Here is a 24662-nt window from a genome sequence, read left to right on the forward strand (position 1 = left end):
GCATGAGAGGGAGGAGGGTCAGAGGGAGAAGCAGACTCCCTGCCGAGCAGGGAGCCCGATGCGGGACTCGATCCCGGGACTCCAGGATCATGACCTGAGCCGAAGGCAGTCGCTCAACCAACTGAGCCACCCAGGCGCCCCTGATTATGTTATACTTTTAAACATGTTGAAAATAATTTATAAATAATTTATAATGCATATGTGTATCCGATTGTTATTGAATTGGATAACTCTCAATTTCACTGATAACTTTCAAATGTGACTTTAGCTCACATCTTTAAAAAATGAATTATTTATCATGAAATACTGACAGTATGTATTAAATGTTGAAGCAATCTCTTTTGACAATTTTTAGACACTGTGTTGAAAATATTATTTCAACACTAACCGTTTTGCTTTATTACTGCAAACATATGAAAAAAAGGACTGTTATCTGTATTATAGTATTTTAAAAAGCTTAATGCAAAAAACTAGTATTAAATATAGGATGGCATATGGGGATTAACATAAGAATAAAAAAAAGGGGGGAGAAATATAGGATGGCATCGATACTATCTGCATATAATGTTGTTTACCCACTATCTCAGTTTCTTTCCAAATGTAATATCTGTCTTGCAAAGTTTTCACATGTAGAGAAGTGAAAACACAGTTCCAAAAATGATTGTATACATAAGACGTTTTTCATAAGTATTTTGAAGCCATGTGCGTAGATCATTGTTTAGCAACATAAAAAGCAGTGATATGTATAACTTCCACATTATCATACCATCTATATTTGTACATATTGTACATATTGCTAAGAATTGTTTCCTTCATGCAATGTAATTTTATTGTCAAAGAAAACCATTTGACCCATTTTTATTCAGACTTTTTCAATCCATTCTCCATGTATCTTTCAACAAGTTTTTAGCCATTAATCATGCATGCATTTTGTCTCTAAGAAGTATTAGAAGTATAATAAATGCTTACACTTGAGAAGCATGCAGTCTAGTTGGAGAGACATGACACTGTTAAGGAACACTGCTTTCACTGCTAAACAAAATGATTTTTATACTCTGTTACTGTCACAAGTGAAACATTAGAACATGAAATAAAAGTACCTATTATTTCTCCGGTATACAGTTTTATAACATTTAGGACGGAAATGCCTTCATCTCTTTCATATGGAAAGAAGAAATTCAGGTGGAGGGATAGAGCCAAGCTCATTTTCCTACAAATTAATTGGCTTATCTTCATTGTAATCAGAAAATGTGTATATGTGTGTGTTTGTGTGTGTGTGTTTATATGTAAATTCACACAGATACACATACACAAATGGATTATGTATTGAGTGCTTGGAATGTTCATGTTTAGAGTCTGTTAATCTCTTGCCAATGTCAGGATATAGTTACCTCATGTAAGAAGAATTTTAACTTGAGGTGATGAAGATTTGTAACTCAAGTCTTATGAGATACATTCTGTTTATAGAAGAGGAAAAATAAAAATTCAGTTCCAATGGGAAGTGAAAAAATTTCCTTAACGTCTATTTGTAAATGTCTTTTCACAGATCGCCTTGCACACTCTAATTTCAGTAAATTTGTTGCCACTGTCTTTCAACAACATCAAAGGGGCAGTCTATTTTGACCAATACAATTATTTTAAAATTAATGCTGTGAAATTATTTGGTAATTATTCTGCTTTATCTTATTGGATGGTAGGGTGGGACCATTATAATTATTTAGAATTAATCACTTAATATTTGAAATATATACTTAAATCAAGAAAAATGATGATGATATGAATTCTTTATGTAGTCTATTAACACTGTTCCCTCACAATATGTAGGAAAGTCTTTAAAAATCATGTTGCATTCATACCAAGGTGATGTCATTTTGATCTAGGACCACCATTTTAAAGGGTTATTATATTTTGCAATCAAAGTGTAATCTATGCTTCTCAAATCAGCAAATATAATGAGATATTGAAATATATATTTACAGATTTGTTAGAAAACATGCAAATGGTTTATGCTGATGGCAAAACACTTCATTTGAGAGGCGTTTTAGTATGGTGGGGAAAAAAAAAACTCATATTTACTATCCTTTAGCTGCCACTCTCTGTGTTTTTAGTTAAAACTTCTACTCCTGCCCCCAGTTGACAGTACATTTATTCCTATATGTATCAAAATACTAACAAACTAAAGAATTTGTTTTTATTTACTATTTTGAATTACTGAACTTACATGGAATCTACTATCAATTAACTACTTATTTCTGTGCTTCACCTTTAAACTGAGGGCAGAGCTAACTCTTATATTACTGTACACCTGATGCCTAATACATAAAAATATGTAATAGATGGTTATGAAAGAAGAAATGTTTGGGGCCTTGGTTAAAAACATTCCAGTTTTGGTCTTTTCCGGGGATGACTCTAGAATCACTGAGGTGATCCTGGGAACCATGAGCAAATCACTGAGCAAGCAATAATCTTGTGAAGTGTCATAAGAACCATCATTAATTAGAGCGGTTAATTCACATGGCAGCCAGGGATGAGATGAGATCAGGGAGCAGAGCTGGGACTGGACACTGTCAGAAAGCCTTTCTCCTGAGCTGTTGGAGCCAATGTCAAAAAAGTCTTACTCCACATGATCCCAGGGTCCTGGGATCGAGTCCCACATCAGGCTCCTTGCTCAGCAGGGAGCCTGCTTCTCCCTCTCTCTCCTTCTGCTTGTGCTCTCTCTGTCAAATAAATAAAATCTTTAAAAAAAAATTAAAAAAAAAAAGTCTTACTCCAGAAGAACAAAGCTGTCAGTGAAAATAATCTTTTGAAACAAAGCCTTTTCTTCTAACTCAGTATAAAAATAATTGATATTTGAAAATAGATTTTTGTAAATAATGTATTTTTAAGATAAATAGACTTAGTTAAATGATTAACATAGTGTGAGAGGTATATCTGTTATCATTAAAAATATTATTAAAATAATCATTTCTCTTCATTTATCTGGAGGGTGAGAATATTTCGGCCTATACCTATTTAAACCTGTTTTAAAATCTGACCCTAATACTTAATGGTTTCTGAGTAGGGTGAATAATTCATAATGCAGACTAAAGAAGCAATCCATTTCTACTAAGTATCTAAAACACAGGAACTGCACAGAGTTGTTTACTTTAAGTACTTAGGTTAATTGCTTCATTTATTTCTTCAGTCATGACACAGACAGCATCCTCTAGAGAAAGTGATAACATAGCAGAGTTGCTGTCCAGTGCTTAACAAACATTATGTGTCCAAGAGGATATTTAAGAAAACCGACTGGGAAAATTTGGCCCTGATGACTTTGAAAATTGAGCATAGTGCCTTACCTTGTTTCCTTTACTTGAAGCAATTGAGAGACAAAGTGCCCTTGTTTATAAGTTCTTATCCGTTAGAAGCTCAGACCACCACTAGAGGACACTATCTTTCTGCTATCCAAATCTTGCTGCACAGGAAATTGAGTTAGGAACAGAACACCGAAAAGGGGGGAAAATACTCATTTGTCAAGTACCGAAGAACTAAACCTTCTTGTAAAATTAAAAATACAGATCTGTATGAATAGGTTTTTAAAAAATAGATGCTAATGAAATCATTTAGATGTAAAATGTTCATAATGGAGTAATAGAATTTTCTCTTGGTCACAATTATAGATAGAATTATCCTAGAGAGATATATACACATACTACTGTATATAAAATCAACATGACATCAAAATATGATACCTAATGAAAATATTATGAGAAAATTGTCCAACAGATTATATTTAAAGTATAAAAAATTTCAAGAAATATTTATGACATGTGGTATTTAAAATTTGTGATTTCAGGGTCCACCTGGGAAGGATGGCCTACCAGGACACCCTGGACAACGTGGAGAGACTGTAAGTGACCCCACTCTTTTGATTGAAATTTTCCATCTCTAGTACCTCATCATTTCACAGAAAGTTACTTTATTATTAATAGCTCCTTTATTCGGTTACAGACAATGGAGAAACTAATTTCACTGGAACTTTTATTAAAATATATGTATTTGATATATATATCAAATATGATTTAGTGAGACCAAAGAGTAAAATTGTTTGGGTTTCCTCCGGGAATTACATCTGCATGAGGAGCATAAAAGAAACTCTTTAACGGAGAATCCATACTCATATATATTAAAATATATATATATATATAAATTACATAAATAGACCCAAATTTGTATCCCACCACAAATGAATATACTTGAGGATATGTGGTGTTACTTGATTTGACCATCCTTATTGTCAAGAATGGCGCTTTAGGGATGATGGAGAAGACCCCATTATCTTTTCGACACTTCTACAAGGTTGTCAACATTGACCCTTTTCAAGAAGTATTTGTTTAAAGATATATTCCCTCCAACCCTATCACATGTCCACGCTCTAAAGGAAACACATTATACTAAGCCATGCATTGAATACATTCTCCTATCCAGAACAAAGGGATGAAATATTTCCTGATGTTGGAACCATAAGTCTATAACTGGGTTGAAACAATGTCAAATGCATCCTCTCGCCTCAAGTAGGAAAATGTAAATGAAAAATGTAACTGAATTTTATTTTAAAATTATGAGGACTATAACATTAAATAAATTGAACAATTTATGTGAATAACAATGATTTGGCAAGGGGGAAACTGGCACCCGAAGTATGGTTTAAAAATCCCGGCGGGCTTATTTACTTATTCTGCCACTGTTACCAAACCATGTGTCTGGCTTTTCCAGGGAGATGTTAGTCTAATCAGAAGTTATCATAGCTTAGCACCTTTCCTTGGACTCAATTCTTGGATCTCACCGTTGATTAATTTTATCCAGATTTCTTAAGGAAATCACAACACAGACTAGCTTTGACGGTGTGGTTCAAAGTCATTTTAGGGCATGCAGCCAGCATGAAGACATCTTTGGAGTTGCTCTGTAGTGCACACACACAGCAACAAATCTGAAAACAGGGTGATTTTTTTGCGTATACGATAAACAATCTATCAGCAGCAGCTCAATTCCTGTTTTGCTCACCAAGCAACGATGCTTAGGGTAACAACTTCTTCATTTTAGTCAGATTGTAAACTTCAAAGTCTTGGATTTCAAAAGCAGAATCAAATATGATTTAGTGAGACCAAAGAGTAAAATTGTTTGGGTTTCCTCCCGGGAATTATATCTGCATGAGGAGCATAAAATAAGCTCTTTAACAGAGAATCCATACTCAGATTTGCAAACCTACTCTCCAAATCTTGCAGTCAATCATTTTTAACTAAGTCATTGCGTAGCTTTGTGGGAGTAACTCTGGAATATTTTCAAACTGTCTTTTGGAAAAAGGATACCTAGAGAATAGGCACTGTAAAATCCCTTTTGTCTCCAATTTAATCAAGACCTTCTACTTCTACCAGAGGAACTATATTATTATATATAACATTTCAATTTAAACAAAGCATATTAAAACAGCATATTAACTAAGTGATTCTAAGATGGATATTCTCCTCTAGTAGTTTCTCATAGACAGTCTAGAATTATTTCTGGAAAACTGTATTCCTGATTTCAAATCCACTTTTAAGAGCAAGAGTGAATCATCCCAGAGTCAGGAACCTTTTTTTCTCACCTTGTTCTGTGCTGACCGGGATTCAAAGGATTGCCTTGTACAAGAAAGAGTCAGAATCTAGAGCAGCCATGTTGCTCTATGTGTGTCACCTTATTTTCACGGAGGAATTCTTTTGTTGTATTTGAGATTTGTCCCCAGTGAGAAAGCCTTGAATTGAAGTTTCATTCTGATGTTTTACAATTCAAAGCTTTTTAAGGCCACTGGCAATAATTCGAAATAATTTCTGTTATACTGAAACAACCCAAATTTGTCTCGGGAACACACCTGCCAAATCCTACAGTCATCCTAAAATTAACTTAGTCTCCAACAGATTATCAAAGTAGGAGTTAACATTTTTATTGGGTCTTAGAGCAGACCCAGCGTAGCAAAGTGATCTCCGTTTTCAGGGACTTTGAAAAACATAATTTAACTTGTTATTCTAAAATTAAATGGCAAGTATAGTCTTATTATATGACAATATTGAACAAGCACACTCCATTGTGAACTATAAAATTTTCTTGTACATGGTTTATTTGTGTCACATTTATTGGGTATTTGCAAATACTCTGAATGTATTAAAGGAGAAGACATAAAAACAGGCTGTCCTCCACCTCCTCCCAAATCAGTCACCTACTCAAATGTGATAGCACCCAAGGTTTCTCTTTCCACATTTTTCACAGAATTTCCTAATTAAGCATTGATTTTTAATCAGTTGATTTTCATTAATTATTATTATAGTCATTTCTTGTGTGTTGTTCTTGCTCTCACAGTAACTGAGAAAAAAAAAAAAACCTTGTAAGACTTTAATTTTTTTTTTCAAGTTCAGTATTGCATTTATATCTTCATGTCAAACTTAGTGATCAGAAATTGGGAGAAGGGTAATCCAGACAGAGGGAATAGACTTTGAAACTATGTGGAGTATGGCTATGCAGAGAAAGGTTAGAAAATCAGCATGGCTAGAATGTAAAACATATTCTATGATATATTTCCCTTGTATTAATTTGTTTTGGTATTTTTTTAAGATTTTTTTAAAGATTTTATGTATGTATGTATGTATGTATGTATGTATGTATTTTATTTATTTGACACAAAGAGAGAACAAGCAGGGGGAGTGTCAGGTAGAGGGAGAGGGAGAAGCAGGCTTCTGCCCGAGCAGGGAGCCCAATGCGGGACTCGATCCCAAGACCCCAAATCATGACCTAAGCCTAAGGCAGATGCTTAGCTGACTGAGCCACCCAGCAAATAAATGTTTTGCTATTAAAAGTGGTATCTCAAGACAAACCCTGCTGATCTTAAGAATTAATGGATTTTAAAAAATAGAAGGAATCAATAAAGGGGGGGAATAGGAGGGGGAGACGAACCATGAGAGACTATGGACTCTGAGAAACAAACTGAGGGTTCTAGAAGGGAGGAGGATGGGGGGATGGGTTAGCCTGGTGATGGGTATTAAAGAGGGCACGTACTGCATGGAGCACTGTGTGTTGTGCGCAGGCAATGAATCATGGAACACTACATCAGGGACTAAGGATGTAATGTATGGCGATTAACATAACATAATAAAATAAAAAAATGTAAAAAAATTAAAAAATAAAAAGAATCTGTTTTCTTTCCTTGAAATGTCAATTAAAGTTATTATAATTACAGGTTCTTTTCCTTTTTTTCTACTTATAAAATTTTGTTATTATAAATAATTTCATCAGTTATCTGGAAGGTTGCAATACAAACACAGGACTACAGTGTCTGCCCTTTGCTTTTCAATCTTATTATTTCCAGTCTCATGTTGCCGTGAATACTTTTGCAAACGCTATTTGCTTTAATTCAGTTCTGAAGGTTTTTCTCCCCGTATTTTGAAGCTACTACTCCAACTGTTAAATGTAAGTCAACTTACATAAGAAAGAAATTTGCCAATCATAAAACAGTCATATGGAATGAATAACCCACGAGTCTAGAGAAATATAGACACCAAAATATACGCTCAAAGCTTTGTCTAGTGACTACCTGCTGCTTACATCTCCCAGATTTTATCTTAATGGCTGCATTATTTACAAGGTACATTTGTAACTGTATTTTCGGGGATTTTAAGAAAGAATACTGATAAAATGCTGAAATGATTACTAATCATGCCCAGTGTTCTTTTTATAAATGTACTCTACATCCTGTTTTATTTTTGTTTTTATTTTGTTTTGATTCTGTTCTTGTTTTATGTTGGAATGCAGGAAAGGAAAATGCATTAATATCACAGCCCATAGATTTATCTCTGTATATAGAACCAGTGGACTGTTTCAAGAATGTCTAAATCATCATTTATTTTATCCATAAACATTGCTATGTTAAAATTCTCATTATTGTTTCAGAATACGTTTTCCCTCCATCTTCTTCCCATTATCTTCTTTCCTTTTTTAAGTTTATTGAAAGTAATCATTGGACTATAATGTGAAATAGTGAGGATGGTAAATTTAGAATTTTAAAGAAAACTGGAATATAATAACTCATATTTAAGCATTTTAAAATAAGTATTTTTAGGGGTGCCTGGGTGGCTCAGTCAGTTAAGCATCTGACTTGATTTTGGCTCAGGTCCTGATCTCAGGGTTGTGAGATTGGGCCCTATGTCTGGCTCCATGCTCAGCTCATGCTTGGGCTTCTCTCTCTCTCTCCCTCTTCCTCTGCTCACCCCCCAAAATAAATAAAGAAAAACAATAAAATAAAATAAATTTTAAAAATAAGTATTTTTAGCCAAAAAGTGACTTTGTTTTAATGTGAGTTATATTACCAAATTTTAATTTATGCTTTTGTCATGAATAGCTTTAACAGATTATGCTTTCTTTCCTTAGGGATTTCAAGGCAAGACTGGCCCCCCTGGGCCAGGGGGTGTCGTTGGACCACAGGTATGTCCTTTTACTTTATTTCTCTAATAAATTTATTTTCCTGTTTATATTTTCATCTTTTCTATGCTGTATAAAATCTGCCCATTTTATTATGATTCAAAGTGATGTATTTTAGATTTTACATCACATTTAAATAAATGCAACTGGCCTAACTCAAATAAACTGCAGCAAACTATTACTTAGCTGAAGAGATTTTTCAGTTGGCTGCATAAATAAATGAGAATAAAACAAATAATGAAAATCAAGTCAGAAAATTCACAATGAAGTTAACGTGAAAGACTGACCACAGTACTATCTGCGAAAACCACCAAAATTCTTTATTAGAAAAGTTGGCCATCATCTTTTCCTCGGATTTCAAATTACAAAATAACTTCAGATTTCTGAGTATAAATTAGATTTAGATGTATAATATGTTAGAAATATAATATAAAGCTTTGAACACAGATTTTTTTCCTTAAATTGTAATATTTATAGTATATTGCATGTTTCTTAAGATTTTTGTCTTTATAAAAATGATTTCCATCAATGATAAAATACTAGTTTGTAACCTTTGAATATGTCTAAATAATGACAATGACAGATAGCTTTTTCAACATAGGTGGCAGAAAAGAGTCTCAAAAATGGATGCAGTATACTGAATTATAGAATAATTTGTGAGAATAGAAAATATTTATTCTGGAAAAGTGGCATTGAATGGAAAGAACAAATTTAGTTTACTCAGCTGGAATTTTACCCCTGCTAATAACAAATCATAGCAAAAGAGCAGGAGCAGTTGAATTAAGTGTTTTAATTATTTAATTGCTTTAAATAGTTTTTTCTCAGACTATAATTGGTTCTTAAGACTTTGTAACTCACATACACCCACAAACACAAACACACAAACCTGCACATCTAAACACACATATAAGCAGAGAAACAAAAAGCTGCATCTTCTTTCGAGGAATATGTGTGACAAAGGCAAAAATAAATTCTTGGAGTGGTTAATCATTTAATTCCAGAGATGAATCCTGAACCAAGGGAAATACTGTTTACTCTTTTATAAAAGAAAAATGTAGTATGCATGATTTTTTTTTTTGGCATATTTTTTGTGTGTGTGTGCTGAAGAACTCTTTTTTTTTAAGGTTTTATGTATTTATTTAGAGAGAGAACGTGCATGCGAGTGAGGGTAGTGGCATAGGGAGAGGGAGAGGGAGAGAGAGAATCTCAAGCAGACTCTGCGCTGAGCATGGAGCCCCATGTGGGGCTAGATCTCATGACCCCGAAATCAGGACGTGAGCCAAAATCTAGAGTCGGTTGCTTAACCGACTCAGCCACCCAGGTGCCTCCATGCTGAAAAATTCCTAACGGCTTACCTGTTTTGATTAAAAAAATACTCCCTCAAGAATTAGCTACCCTTATTTTTTTCATCTCAAGCAACTTCATGGCAATTTTCTGTGAAAAAATATAACTTAAAGAATGATTCCTATTACATTCAATATCCATGAATAGAAATGGCATTAAAGTCCAACTAGAATGTTATTCAAGGGACTCAACTGAATATTTGAGGACTTTACCCCTTTTGAAAATTCTTCTCTGCCTAATGTAGACATCTGGCTTCTGAGATCTTTGCTGTTGTTGTTGTTAAAGTATCAGGTGTTTTACTGAGGATGCATTTCCATTGAGTTAGTTTTCTTTATTGGTTCTTTTAAGAGAGAAAATCCAATTCCTGATTTCAGTAACCTAATTTTCATGTTCAGACAAAAGAAGTTTAATAGGAAAATAGATTTAATAGGGACAATATTGATTGTGATATTTGATATTCACTCCTTTTTTTTTTGTAGTCATGTGAATCCTCACTCATTTTTGTCTCAATGGTGATAGAGCCATTAAATTAGATCAATTTTACCTTGCTTACTACTGGAATTCCAGTGATCAGACATTCAAGAAAAATTCCTTTTTGGGGGAATGTTTGTACCTTAATTGGGGACTTTCAGCAACATATAATTAAAAGAATTTAAACCTAGGAATTTACACTGAAATATGAGGCAGCTACGTTCTTTATGCAAGACCAGAGGCTAAGAATCTGTTGCATTTTTAGAGAAATAACATGGAATGATGATGCATAAGCAACTTCAACAACACATTCCACTGTTTAACAACTTTAGCATCTGGAAACTTTCCCTTTATATGTCTTTAACTTAAATCCTTCATTTTGCTTTATTCTAAGTGCAGATAGAGAGCAACTGGCCACCATTCTCTATTTACACTTGAAAGCTCATTAAACTTGAGCACCACAGAACAGCACCACTCAGGGGACACATAAATGACCCAACATTTTTCACTTTGGCATTTGTAGCAATTTAAGGCAGCGGGCTATTTGTTACAGTCTTTGGCCGGGAGGAACTGCCAGCCCAAACTCCAGGCCTGCGGGATCTCCCTGCTACATTCCCTAGACTTTGTCAAATGCATATAGGTTCTAACTACAGAGAGGTCTCCAGTCTTGGAAATTCCAAGGAGATCTGCTTTGGTTGTTTGGGTTCCAGGGGACCGAGGCTTATTATCAAGCAGTGATTCATTGAGTAGCTACCAATGTGGTACCAATGCCTCTTTTACTCCTAACCGCATTTGACATCTTATATAAAAAGAGGGAATGGGATGAAACTAGTTAAAAACCGCAGTTTTTAACAATACTTTGGCCTCACTCTGAAGCACTTCTGGCATTGAACAAAGAAAATAGCTCTTTGAATTTACCTAAGTCAGGTCTTAACCAAGGATGACACTTACTCTTTTCAGACTCCTCCAGATATGCTGCTTTTCTGTTTTGTAGGACAGCATGGAAATAAATGAGAATGATAACCTTCTGTGAAAGGGAGTACTACTTCTTTGGGATTTATGTTATCCTTACCAAAAGTAAAAGAGCAATCTAATGAGGTTTTGCTGATCCATTTTAGGGACCAACTGGCGAGACTGGTCCCATAGGTGAACGAGGACATCCTGGCCCTCCAGGACCTCCTGGTGAGCAAGGTCTTCCCGGTGCTGCAGGAAAAGAAGGTGCAAAGGTATGACACGCTTGAGGAAACTTCTTGGCTGAAAGCATCCATTTACTTTTCACTGTAGCTTCTCGTCATTTGTTCATAGAGTCTCTACATGTTAGCACAGTATTTAAATGGATCAGAAAGATACACCGGTAAAATATTCAGCTTATTGTTCTTCAAGGTGTGACTGAATGATAACTTAAGACCAGTTAGCTCCATTGACCATAAAGCCATCCATTTATACACAGTTTTTAAATATAGGTAGTGGTCAGTTCATTTTAATGTATATGGAATTCCACACAATATTCTCATTATTGAATGACATTTAGGTTTTACTTACAGGTTAGAGACAATAACAGCTTTACGTATAGAAACATGTAGAAATTACTCTCTATGATTGATGTGTATTATGTTCTTTAGGGTGACCCAGGTCCTCAAGGTATCTCAGGGAAAGACGGGCCAGCAGGACTACGTGGTTTCCCAGGTGAAAGAGGTCTTCCTGGAGCTCAGGTATAATCAGCATATAGATAAAGCATGTAAATGAGATTGCTTATCAGAAGTATTTTTCTTAGGAGTTAACTAAATAGAGACTCATAAGTAATTAAGGGGAGATGCATAAGCATAAGCATTGATTATCATAATATATATAGAAATGTATATTTGTGTCTAAAACACTTCTTACCTTCTTCGTTTTATCAATCATACATCTCCTATTTATATTCAAGTCACATTGATTCATTTTCATTGTTTTTATTCTCATTTTCCAGGGTGCACCTGGACTGAAAGGAGGGGAAGGTCCCCAGGGCCCACCGGGTCCAGTTGTAAGTATGATTATAATAAATAGCCATGCTACCCGTGGTTGCAAATTATAGCTCTTCTTTCATTACTCTCATGCTGTGATCCCACGGTGTGTAGGAGAGAAAATAAACACACGTCAATCAAATCAGTCAATGTCTGGTTTCTACTAATTGCATGCACTAATGAGTGCAGAAACAGAGGAGTTTAGACGACTGGAAATATTTACTCCACCGCTGCTGTCAGGAGGTAAAAGGAGCTAGCTTGCTTCTTAAATACCCATGGAAATAAATCATAATTTGTCTTATTGTGAGTACTTGATGAGATTTGAATTTTGTCAATGCTTTTACAAAACTCTCCTAAGCTGGAAAAGCATTCATGTATGTGTTATATCCAGATTGCTTTACTTAGTTAATGTAACCTTATGAAATAATGGGCAAATGAGCAAATATCAGATTTTTACTTTACCTTTTCCTTTTTTGAGATATAGATCAATCCCTCTGAAAGCAGTTGACTACAGCCTTCATTTGTGCCCACGAGTTTACCTTTGTTCTCACCTGTACTCCAAAAGGTTACCAATAACAGCCAAACTGCTAACTTTAGTGGCCTCATCTTATTCTCCATCTTATTTCACCAAGCCGAAAACCTGAAAGTGGCTTTAAATCCTCTTTCAACTTCCTTATACAAAATGTTGACATCATATTAGTCCCCCCAAAATGTTTCTTTAATTTGTCCCCCTTTCTTGATCACCACTGCTCTCACCTTTGTTCAGACTCTCCTGTCTCTCCTTGCTCAGTAGTGTCTTAACTCATGTCCCTGACTCCATTTACTTAGCCTCTTCAGTTTTGCCCACTGGTTTGAGAATTACAGGTGTACATCTTTAACTATGCCCTCCCTCTACTTTTCTGCAGCTCGTGGTCCCATGCTGCCTTCAGAAACACACTCCTTATAATGACCAATGAGTCATCTTCACAGCTTGGTCCCATTCACCATAGCCTGTTTTATTTGCCATGTTGACTCCCTCTAGTTCTACCCAATTTCATGCACTGAACTTCTTGCTTCTCAAACTGCCACGATCTTCTATACTTTGCAGAGAGAATACGATTTACTTTTCCCCTTTTCCAGGAAACCTCATTTTCCCTTTCTCTACTTGACAAAAATTCTACTCGCCCAAAAAGATGAGGCTGAAATGTTAAATCTCTATAAAGTCATCTCTGGACAGTTTGCCTCCATTTCATTTATTGGTGAAATTTTTTCACCTTTAGTGCTCTTTGTTATGGTTTGTATTTTAGAAATTACATTGGAGTATAATTGGTTGTCTCTCTCAGTAGACTGTGAGTTTTTGTGTTATTTTAGTACATCAAGGCGCAGTGCTGACACACAGTAATCCTTCCAAATCTACCTATTTGAATTATCAGAAAGCCTGATATTGGAGTTAAGTGTATATAACATAACTAATACTGAGAACATGGCATTATAACCTTTGGCAGATTGATTAACATATTTAATCTGCAAATCACATAAATGTCATGTTACAATGATTAAGGTAGGTATGGACACACGGTAAAGATTTTTTAAAAGGAAAACTAAGCATCTCCGTAATATATTTGACCTTCTATATGCATAAAATTATGTAGAACATTTAATAATATCCTCGTAAGTTAGTGCTGGTAGCACTAGCAGAAACAACAGCTGAATACAACAGAAGTTTTTATTTGAGCATAGAATCTTCAAATCATTCAGCACAATGCAATTCATTTAATCGGATCTTCAGGATCTAAAGTGATTTTATTTTAGGAATATGTATATATATTTTAAGATCCAATTATTATATCTGTGAAACCTGAGTCATGACTATAAGGATTACATTGAAGTTATTCTTTAGGGCCCAATCAAATAATGCTATCCCAGGTGTTTGGAATGGTTAATATCTGTGTATTTGTAGGGTGCATAGTATATACAGGAGGTATACTTTAACAGAATGGTAATCAACCATTATCTGGCCAAATGTAGAATTGCATTTTATGTATGATATGAAAATCTAATATTTATTTAGTTGGCTTCAACACGATTTATTTGGCAATTGCTATTTACCTCCCCATACACAATTAAGTTCCATGGAATATATCCCTTTAAGTGACTTTAAGATAAACCATTTCAAAAAGAAACGCACCAAACACTAAGCAACACTATTAGACAGTCAATGATTAAATGCCTAATGGCATACAAACCATAAATATGAATTCTGCAAGGGCGGGAGGAAAAGAAGAGAAAGCGGAAAAAAAGCCTTGCAGGAGGTGGCTTCACAGAGGGCAGAAGATTTCAAGATGATTTAAGAGCAAGAAAAAAAATAAGGTATTAGAGAATATCTGATTTTACCAAAGTGGAGTACATTGGGAAAAGGACTAAAATTTGATAAATTCTCGCTAGGATCCAGGCACTCTGCTATGTATTTACATAATTTAAAGCTAAAGCAGATATATGAATGGTATATGATTATTGAAGTTCTAAAATGGTAAGTTGAAGTAATTTGAAGATTTGAAGTTTTGGGAGCAAGTGGAGAAAAAAAATGAAATACAGTCTTTTGGAGTAAAAATTAATTTAATTTAATTTAATTTAATTTTATATTTAAGATTTTATTTATTTATTTGCGAGAGAGAGAATGAGAGAGAGCACATGAGAGGGGGGAGGGGCAGAGGAGAAGCAGACTCCCTGCCGAGCAGGGAGCCCGATGTGGGACTCGATCCCGGGACTCCAGGATCATGACCTGAGCCGAAGGCAGTCGCTTAACCAACTCAGCCACCCAGGCGCCCTGGAGTAAAAATTAATTTTAGGGAAAATGTCATTATTAGTGTGTAATATATAACAGAAATGGGAGAGACTCGATGAGCATAAAAGCTCAGTTATCAATGTCATGATATGAGTGAGCCAGTGATAAGGCCAGTAAGAAGTCAAAGAACAGTGCAGATGTAACAAACACGAGGAAGGCAGGATAGGAGGATTTATTACTAAGATTGGATGTGGGCAGTGAGGAAAGATGAAAGCTGAGTGATGACCTCAAGCTTGTGTCCTTGTGAGAATGACAGTTTAGTGACGCCTTCCATGCCTGGAGCAATTTTACCTGGTCAGGATCAACAACAACAAAGACAAAACACTCTCACATGGAAACCCAAAACCTCTCAGCAGTCACAAGAGATTTTAAAAGGCTTTCCTACTTTGCTAATAGAAATGCTCCACAGAGGCTTTTGAATTCCACAGAGGTTTGTGAGTTCATTTATTTTGAACTAACACCCTTTCTTATAATAAATTCACATATCCAATTCTGTATGCATCAACCAATTGAATCTCCTCAAAGCTGATGCAAAAGAAACAAAGACATCATTCATATGTGTTAGTTTCTTGTGCTATTGCTTTAATTGCTATAAATTATAGTAAAGAGGTATATGGTGATGACTTATACTTTGTATCAAGTTTTTTATCTTTTTTTTTAGGGGGGTAGAGGGTAAGGGAGAGAGAAAGAATCTTAAGCAGGCTCCACATCCAATGTGGAGCCCCCCACGGGGCTCTGTCTCACAACCCTGAGATCATGACCTGATCCAAAATCAAGAGTCAGATGCTTAACTGACTGAGCCACTCAGGCACCCCTGGTAACAAGTTTTAAACAAACCTTGGTTTACTCCATCTAAAGCAATTGTGTACATGTGAAATTTGATTGGAAAAAGTTTTATTCCAAATGAAAAGATTAAAAGAAAAACTGTTGATTTTCTAGATGTAAACCATAACTTACTCAGAAAATTTGTTCATGTTAATTTTTATCTTTTGAGCTTCAAGACTTTGTATGGTGTTACCTTGCAATTGATAGTAAACACAAGGAGTGGTGACTTCTTTGGCCAGAAAGATAAGCTCTATTTTGCCGTGTTGATCAAAGAGTGACGTCAAAATATCAGAGGCATATATCTGGTCACTTGGTGAGAGACAATGAAATTCTAAGTCATAAGGGATAAAGGTATACAAAAATACCCTGTAAAACTTCTTGATTCTATAGTAGATGGGTCTGAGTTTATATCCATCTATATTAACTTTGCCTTTGAGATATTGACCAAGTCATGGTAAGTGCAGGACTGAAATTCTTAAGAACAGAGAGGGATGAAGGTTTTGGTTATTCATATTAAAGCAAAAATATGTAAGTGATGGATTCTCTGCAGAAAGAATGTGAATAAAGAATGTGAAAGGTAAAGGAAATAGAAAAGGGAGATGAAGTAATGTTAGAAGTGTTTATTCTTTCAACTCTTAATGCTAGGAACTTTATAATCTTTATTTGATTTGATTCTTGGCTGCCTGACCCAATAGAGATTATCATTCCATTTTTTTTCTTTTTTTTTAATTTTTTAAAATTTTTTTATTGTTATGTTAATCCCCATACATTACATCATTAGTTTTAGATGTAGTGTTCCATGATTCATTGTCTGTACATAACACCCAGTGCTCCATGCAGAACGTGCCCTCCTCAATACCCATCACCAGGCTAACCCATCCTCCCATCCCCCTCCCCTTTAGAACCCTCAGTTTGTTTTTCAGAGTCCATCGTCTCTCATGGTTTGTCTACCCCTCTGATTTCCCCCCTTCATTCTTCCCCTCCTGCTATCTTCTTCTTTTTCTTTTTTCTTAACATATATTGCATTATTTGTTTCAGAGGTACAGATCCGAGATTCAACAGTCTTGCACAATTCACAGCGCTTACCAGAGCACATACCCTCCCCAGTGTCTATCACCCAGTCACCCCATCCCTCCCACCCCACCCCCCACTCCAGCAACCCTCAGTTTGTTTCCTGAGATTAAGAATTCCTCTTATCAGTGAGGTCATATGATACATGTCTTTCTCTGTTTGACTTATTTCGCTCAGCATAATACCCTCCAGTTCCATCCATGTCGTTGCAAATGGCAAGATCTCACTCCTTTTGATGGCTGCATAATATTCCATTGTATATATATACCACATCTTCTTTATCCATTCATCTGTCGATGGACATCTTGGCTCTTTCCACAGTTTGGCTATTGTGGACATTGCTGCTATAAACATCGGGGTGCACATACCCTTTTGGATCCCTACTTTTGTATCTTTGGGGATCATATGGTAGCTCTATTTTCAACTTTTTGAGGAACCTCCATACTGTTTTCCAGAGTGGCTGCACCAGCTTGCATTCCCACCAACAGTGTAGGAGGGTTACCCTTTCTCTGCATCCCCGTGAACATCTGTCATTTCCTGACTTGTTAATTTTAGCCATTCTGACTGGTGTGAGGTTCCATTTTTAAAGGCAAAGGATCTGGGGCTTAGAGAAAGTAAACAACTGACCCGAGTTCATAGTCCTTGGAGACAAAAAGTCATGATAACACATTACACAAACTCATTTCCAAATATGTATACCTCTCACTCTGCAAAATCTGCTTAATTGTTCTTCCTCTCCCTCTCTCTCCCTACCTCTCCCTCTCTCAATCTCTCTACTTCTTTACCCCCCTCTCTCTCAGTTGCATTTTCCCAAGTCCTCTTAATCCTTCTCTAGTGCTGTGAACAATATTTTTTCAAAAGGAAGAGAGTTATAGGAGTTAATATCATGGCTAACTGGCTTTAGTATTCCTATATGTGGTTCTTATAACCATAGCTTCATTTAAATGAATGAAAGTTCAAACTGCTTAAACAGATGTACAGGTTGAATCCTTAATGACTATAGATGTTTTTCAGTACACTATTGAATCTTCAGCTGCTTAATCCTAGAATGCAATTTTCAAGGAGCCTAGGTGTGCTGTGTGTTTCTGGATTACTAGAGAAATAAATTCCCTCATTGCACAGGATATTGATGAACTAAAACTAAAAGCCCTATGTAGGGCTTTTATCAATTAACAGTTTTTGCTTACAGTGAGATTTTTAAAGTTTGTTCATGTCACAATTATGTACCTTATACACTATTTTTTACATATTCTGATCCATACAAAGCAAAATATAATATTTCATAGTCATCCATCCATCCTTGTGCCCATCTGTTTATTTATAAATATTTTTGACATCCATTCTCTTTATTCATAATCCATTTAGTCAGATGTGTACTTCGGGCTAGCTCTGTCACATTGCTATGACATCCTACAGAAGTGGGCTTACTGAAACTCTGCTAGGTCCAGCTGAGATGTCACTGGCTTATGTTTGGAGGAACTATGATATGTGGTGTTATACCAACCAAAAAGGATCTATTTGAGGATATGGGAGATTGCTTGATGCTCAGCCCTTGCTATGAATATCCTTAGAAGAAATCTCTTACTAATCATAGCTGTAGAAATCTTTGTAATTTCTTGAGCAGCTAGCTAGGTTTTTTTTTTTTTTTTTTACTTTTAACTGTTATGAATTGTGAAACCAAATTCTCTTTTGACTTTGACTTACAAAAATCATGGATTTAAAAATGAGATCCAATAAAAAATAACTGTTTTGCTTTATGACTGTTTTTGTAACTTTCTGAATTCAATTCTATCAAAAATAGATGTGCTATACTTTAATATTATCTATTATATCTTATTATAATTATTTTTTAAAGTTCTGGACAGGACCCATTAAATTGATTTCACAACCCATGAGTAGATCATGGCCTGAAGTTGGGAAAAACCTTGATCTATTGTATACATTTTTAGATTACTAATATTATTGCTTCTATCTTTTGCCAATAAAAAGTTACTTGCTTATCTATTTTTCTTGTCTAATCCTTTTTTTGTCTATTTTTTATTTATATTATCTTATATTTTTATGTCTTCCCTGTAAGCTGCTAAAATCTTTTCTTACAGAAATACTGTAATTAAATAAATATCTGAATATACCAGTCTATTAAGCTCAAGTTAAATAGATTCATTAAACAGATATTTCCTAAAAAGAACTTATGGTATACTGAAGAAGACAGATATGAAATAGATAAAATAACATAATAAATAATACGTTATATATTAAATTACAGCACAAAGAAGACGAGATGGGAACAATGATTTTTTTAATGTTCTAATTATAGCTATAAATAAAAATCAGTGTTATCAATGAAAGCAAGTTTTCTAAAGGTTGTGCTACTTGAAGTGATTGTGTATTAAGAAACCGTTTTTCGTGCTCCCACTGAAGGCAAACAAAATGATCCCAACAGGGTGCTGTGTCTTTGGGCTTTTAAAGTTTGGCAAAAACCAAGTGCTCACTGTATGCATGGTGTTGTACACAAGAGCTGGTAATAGATGCCAATCAAGGCACAGGCATGTTTTCTGATCTCAGGGGGTTTACTCACTAAATGGATGTCTCGATGCACACACGCAAAGCAGAAAGCAACAAAGGACTGAAAAGAAGAAAGGGAGGCAGTGAAGCATTTTTCTCACATGTTGAACATAAACTTGAGTAAACGTTTTGTATTTACGTAAACACACACTATATATATACATATTATGCAAGCAAATTCTCAGATTGTACCTACCACCTACGTTTGCACCAAACAAAATCAAGGAAAATGCATTCCCTAAATAATCTCTTCTCTGTATATTTTTTCTGGCATGGAACCATCTTCTTGCCAATAGTTCTTTCTCTAAAAATAAGGAGATTAAAATAGAATGGTACATTTAGGAAAGACACCTTCTTTTCCTTACAACCTCTTTTCTTACAACCACATTTTTTCCCTTGAGAGTGGTAGGAGTTGATAAGGAGAAAATGTATGAGAGGGGGCCAGACATCTAGCTTCTAAAAGGTAAATGTCCAAGATTTCAAAATTGTGCCATACATACTTTACGCCTTTCCTATGACTTCTATTTCATGACTATATCCTGATCATTCTGACTCTTTTTTCCTCTTTATGTGCTATTATTTTTTCTTGTCATTTTTTTCTTAGGAGTTTATAGGTCTCTCCTATCATAATTCCTGTTTTTTTCTAATTTTGTTTTTATGCCCTATTCCAGAGAACCTTCTTTTCACTGGCTTTTACCTAGTCCTTGATCCAGGAAATAGATATATTCTAAGCAGGGTTAAACCTCCTGATTAATTCATCATATACGATATTTTTTAAGATAGAGCACATTTTCTCTGTTGGAATCCAGGTAACCTATTATGACATCCAACCAGGAATGAGCAAAGTACAGAGATGGTGGGGATCAATGACCAAAGATTGAGATATTACAGGTTTTGGACTTGATCATTCAGTATTTATGCTTTAAATTCTGGTAATGCTTGTTATTTTCCTGACTTTTTGGCTTGTATGATCTAAAATACATGTAATCTGGGGAGTGTGAATTTCCTCGATTTGTTTTGTCCTGAAGGTCAAGTTGTCTTTAAAAGAAAGGGCAGATTTTCTTTCCTCCTACTTGAATAGCTCTTGTTTGTAAAAATTTGTGTTTATGCTTCTAAATACAAAAAGGGTGGAAAAAATCTCCACCCTTCTTTTAACAGTATGACTTCAGATCTACCATATAAGCTGGATCTTAGTTTTCTCTTCTATAAAACTCTCTAGTGGGCTGCTTTTAACTGAATGTTGATGAGATGATTTCTCTGTTTACCACTTTCATTTACTTTACAAATGCTCCTCAGAATATGAAACATCCAGTGAAAATAATAGGAAATACTCATCTGGGTGCTCTCCTGTGTGTGAAGGGTTAAAGAAATAATCACACCGTTCTCTTTGCTCCAAGAACATAAACTGATACTATTCCCTCTTGTATCTTCACTGTAAAGTTTAGAGGAAGGGGCTAGAAGAGGATTAAGTTAACATAAAGTTAATATAGTTACTTAACTATAGAGAGAAATGCAAATTTCTCCCTTTGAAAAGCAGCTATGTGTCTACCTTTCAGTTGAAAACACGTGACCTGTAGTGGCTAATATTTAGTATTAAAATAGCAGAATAAACAAATAAAGCAATATTTTATGATATCATGGTCATTGTAATTCGTTCAAGTCAGCATGTACTATTGTCTCTGCTTTTGCACAGCAAAGAAAAAAAAACAAAAAGACAACCTGCTGAGTGCCTTTGGAAAATGTTTAACTTGCCATGTCCCCATTGCTATTTAAATCACGGGGTGGGAAAATGGTATTTCTATAGTTTTTAGCCTTTTTTCTGTGAGTTCTTTCCAGTTAGGCACTTCTGATGTGTAAAATATTCGTCATTGGTGTAAAAGATGAGTATACCAACAGTTTAAATTAGGATTGAAGATATCATTTTGTGGAAAACTCTCTACCCTTCTTTTAACAGTATAACCTTAGATACACCATTTTAACTTCTGGATCTTAGTTTTCTCTTCTATAAAATTTTACTTCTACACTCATTTGAAATTGCATATCTATTTTTGAAATATGTAGATGTCCATGTACGGTTCTCTTAAGATCTGTTGCATTCATACTTTTAAGACAGACATTGCTCAAAGAACTTGAGAGCTATCACCACATTAAACATCACAAAAACCTGGGGACAGACGATTTCTGTCCCCATTTTATTGGTGAGAAATGGGAGCCTTTGAGTGGTTAGTCAGTTTGCTCAAGATGGGAATGTTAGTGGTTCCAGTGCCGGAAAGGGAAAGATCACACATACTCACATACTACGGACACGTTTATTTACTTAGGGTCTACTATGTTCGAGTAACTACTCAAAGTTCTGGAAGTCAATGAAAAAAATAAGCAAAACTCCTACCTTTGTGGAGCTGATCATTATCCATTTAATCTATGTGTAACCGCAAATGTATTTGTTTTAAATGTAAATGTTTATTTATCTGACCATCATAAAGCCCTCTGCTCTTTACTATAGCCAGTTATAGAGCTATGCAATACTTTCTATCACTATATATGTCTACCCTTTATGGAAAAAAAAGTGCATGTGCACCATGAGACTCTCAAGGGCTGCTACCTACCATAATATATTTTGTATTCCCAGTCAGTGTCACAAGAAAGTAGATTCTAACTATATTTTTTGTAGAATGTGCAAATGGGTTCTTTTTTTAATACGGGGTTTAAATTTTTATTTTTTTTAATGAGATTTCTCCAGTGGTTCATTTGGTAACTAAAGGACTCATAAGGCTTATTCTTTTAAAAGTTGGCTTGGGAATATTTTTAAAAGATTTGCATGTTTGTAAGATCATTTGCTTAATAGGTATGTATCATCAGAGATTTTCACTTTTCATTTATAGAAGTATAAAACAAAATCATTGCAGAGCATGCTGTTATTAAAAATCTAGACTTACAGAATGTTTGAAATAACTAATGGAAAAGAAATCACAGTTATACTTTAAGGCACAAATATACATCCAAAATGTCTCTTCTTATTGTTTTCATCCACTGTTTTAAAGTTAATGAGCTGTGACAAGATCATAAGCAATATTTTAACTGCAGGAAAGTAATATGTTTTTATTGTTAATTTTAATGGACGTTCCACAAGTAAGATGGCAATCTGAAATTTAATTTTATGAATGCTCCAAGGGAGTAATTAAAATAGTTAAGCTTTGCCATAAAAAATAGCATGTAATATCTACAAACTTTAAACATTGTCATTGATTCAAATCAGCATTCTTTCTCTACTTGATATACATGAACATTTTATTTGATTAATTTTAAATATTAAACATACTTTGCTAGAAAATTAATAAGCATTCTTTTCTTAAGCAAAGGCCATTAGTTATTTTCATATAACTTGTCAGGCATAATGTATCCAGCTAAGGAAATATATATTTCTCTTAATTTTTATACCACATTTTCTAGGGAAATATATTCAAATAATGCTCTTTCTCCTGCAAATTTGGGAAATTTCTATTGACTACACATGAATACATTTAGATCCTAAATTTTTTTTTTAAAGATTTTATTTATTTATTTGAGAGAGAATGAGAGAGAGCACATGAGAGGGGGGAGGGTCAGAGGGAGAAGCAGACTCCCCGCGGAGCAGGAAGCCCGATGCGGAACTCAATCCAGGGACTCCAGGATCATGACCTGAGCCGAAGGCAGTCGCTTAACCAACTGAGCCAACCAGGTGCCCTAGATCCTAAATTTTTTAACGTATCTATCATGTTCAGACATTTTGTAGAAAGACCAGTGCATATCTCTAATTCTATTATCATGTTATTGTATTTATTAATGTTATTTATAATTATTTGAGGCATATAGTAAATATTCTATGCTTTGGAAGTATCAATGAAGAAATCATGGAGATATTTACAGGACACAATTCAGGCCAAATGCTACATTAATTTCTTCAGAAAATAGTGGTAGAAAACCTAGCATACTATGGTAAGTTGTGTAAGGAATATTTAGAAGGATGTCTCATGCTTTAAATTCTTAGAATAATATAACTTTTAGAAAAGATGGTTGTTACCTTGGGCCTAAAGAATGGCTAGAAGTTTAATAGTACAGGAAAAGACCAAAGACCTCCCAAGGTAGAATATAAGACTGACCAACCACTGAGAGATAACAGCAGGTATATTGTATTAGAGGAACAATGAAAGATGTGCTGTATTAGGAGAAAATAACTTGCACATTACATACTAAAATAAAAAGTAAAAAAAAAAAAATTCCAAGTTTGTATATATGAGTATTGTGGGGAGAAGATCAAGGATAAATATATTCTCAAAAAGAAGCATTAACCCAAACAGTTTCGAGTTCTGTACATAAGAAAGAAGAGTTACAGGAAACAAACTGAGGGTTGCTGGAGTGGTGGGGGGTGGGAGGGATGGGGTGGCTAGGTGATGGACATTGGGGAGGGTATGTGAGCGCTGTGAATTGTATAAGACTGATGAATCACAGACCTCTGAAACATAGTACATTGTATGTTAAAAAAAAAAAAAAAAAGATAGTAGGGAGGGAAAAATGAAGGATGGGAAATCGGAGGGGGAGACGAACCATGAGAGATTATGGCCTCTGAGAAACAAACTGAGGGTTCTAGAGGGGAGGGGGGTGGGGGGATGGGTTAGTCTGGTGATGGGTAGTAAAGAGGGCACGTATTGAATGGAGCACTGGGTGTTATATGCAAACAAATAATCATGGAACACTACATCAAAAACTAATGATGTAATGTATGACAACTAACATAACATAATAAATAAAATTAAAAAAAAGAAAATTTAAGAATCTTGCTTCAAATAAAAAAAGAAAGAAGAGTTAGCTTCTAAAACTACAGGTGGAACATAATGAAAAAGCCCCACACATGTGTTAAATAGTTCTCAAAACTGAAAACAATTCTTTGTTGTTCAAAATTAAAAATAAACTTGTAAGAAACAGTGACAAAAAGGAAAGATTCTAATGAACTGTTTAACGAAGTTTAAATGAACGATATCAATAACAGAGAATGACTCTTTGGACAAAGGACATAACTATTGCCATAAATTCTTTTA

At 34.9% G+C, this 24662-nt stretch overlaps 1 protein-coding gene across 3 annotated transcripts in view; it reads left to right on the forward strand.

Moving 5' to 3' along the window:
* COL11A1 (collagen type XI alpha 1 chain) overlaps nucleotides 1-24662 on the forward strand; it is a 206340-nt gene that overhangs the window by 127076 nt on the left and 54602 nt on the right. For all 3 annotated transcript variants that reach the window (XM_064588737.1, XM_064588736.1, XM_064588735.1), the window contains 5 exons: nucleotides 3836-3889; nucleotides 8434-8487; nucleotides 11418-11525; nucleotides 11922-12011; nucleotides 12269-12322. In XM_064588737.1, coding sequence (XP_064444807.1) covers nucleotides 3836-3889; nucleotides 8434-8487; nucleotides 11418-11525; nucleotides 11922-12011; nucleotides 12269-12322 — 360 coding nt within the window. The remainder of the gene's footprint in view (nucleotides 1-3835; nucleotides 3890-8433; nucleotides 8488-11417; nucleotides 11526-11921; nucleotides 12012-12268; nucleotides 12323-24662) is intronic.

This window comes from Mirounga angustirostris, unplaced genomic scaffold, assembly GCF_029215605.1.
Source record: "Mirounga angustirostris isolate CCGP_5_RB_7025 unplaced genomic scaffold, mMirAng1.0.hap1 SCAF_4, whole genome shotgun sequence".
NCBI classification, from domain to species: domain Eukaryota; kingdom Metazoa; phylum Chordata; class Mammalia; order Carnivora; family Phocidae; genus Mirounga; species Mirounga angustirostris.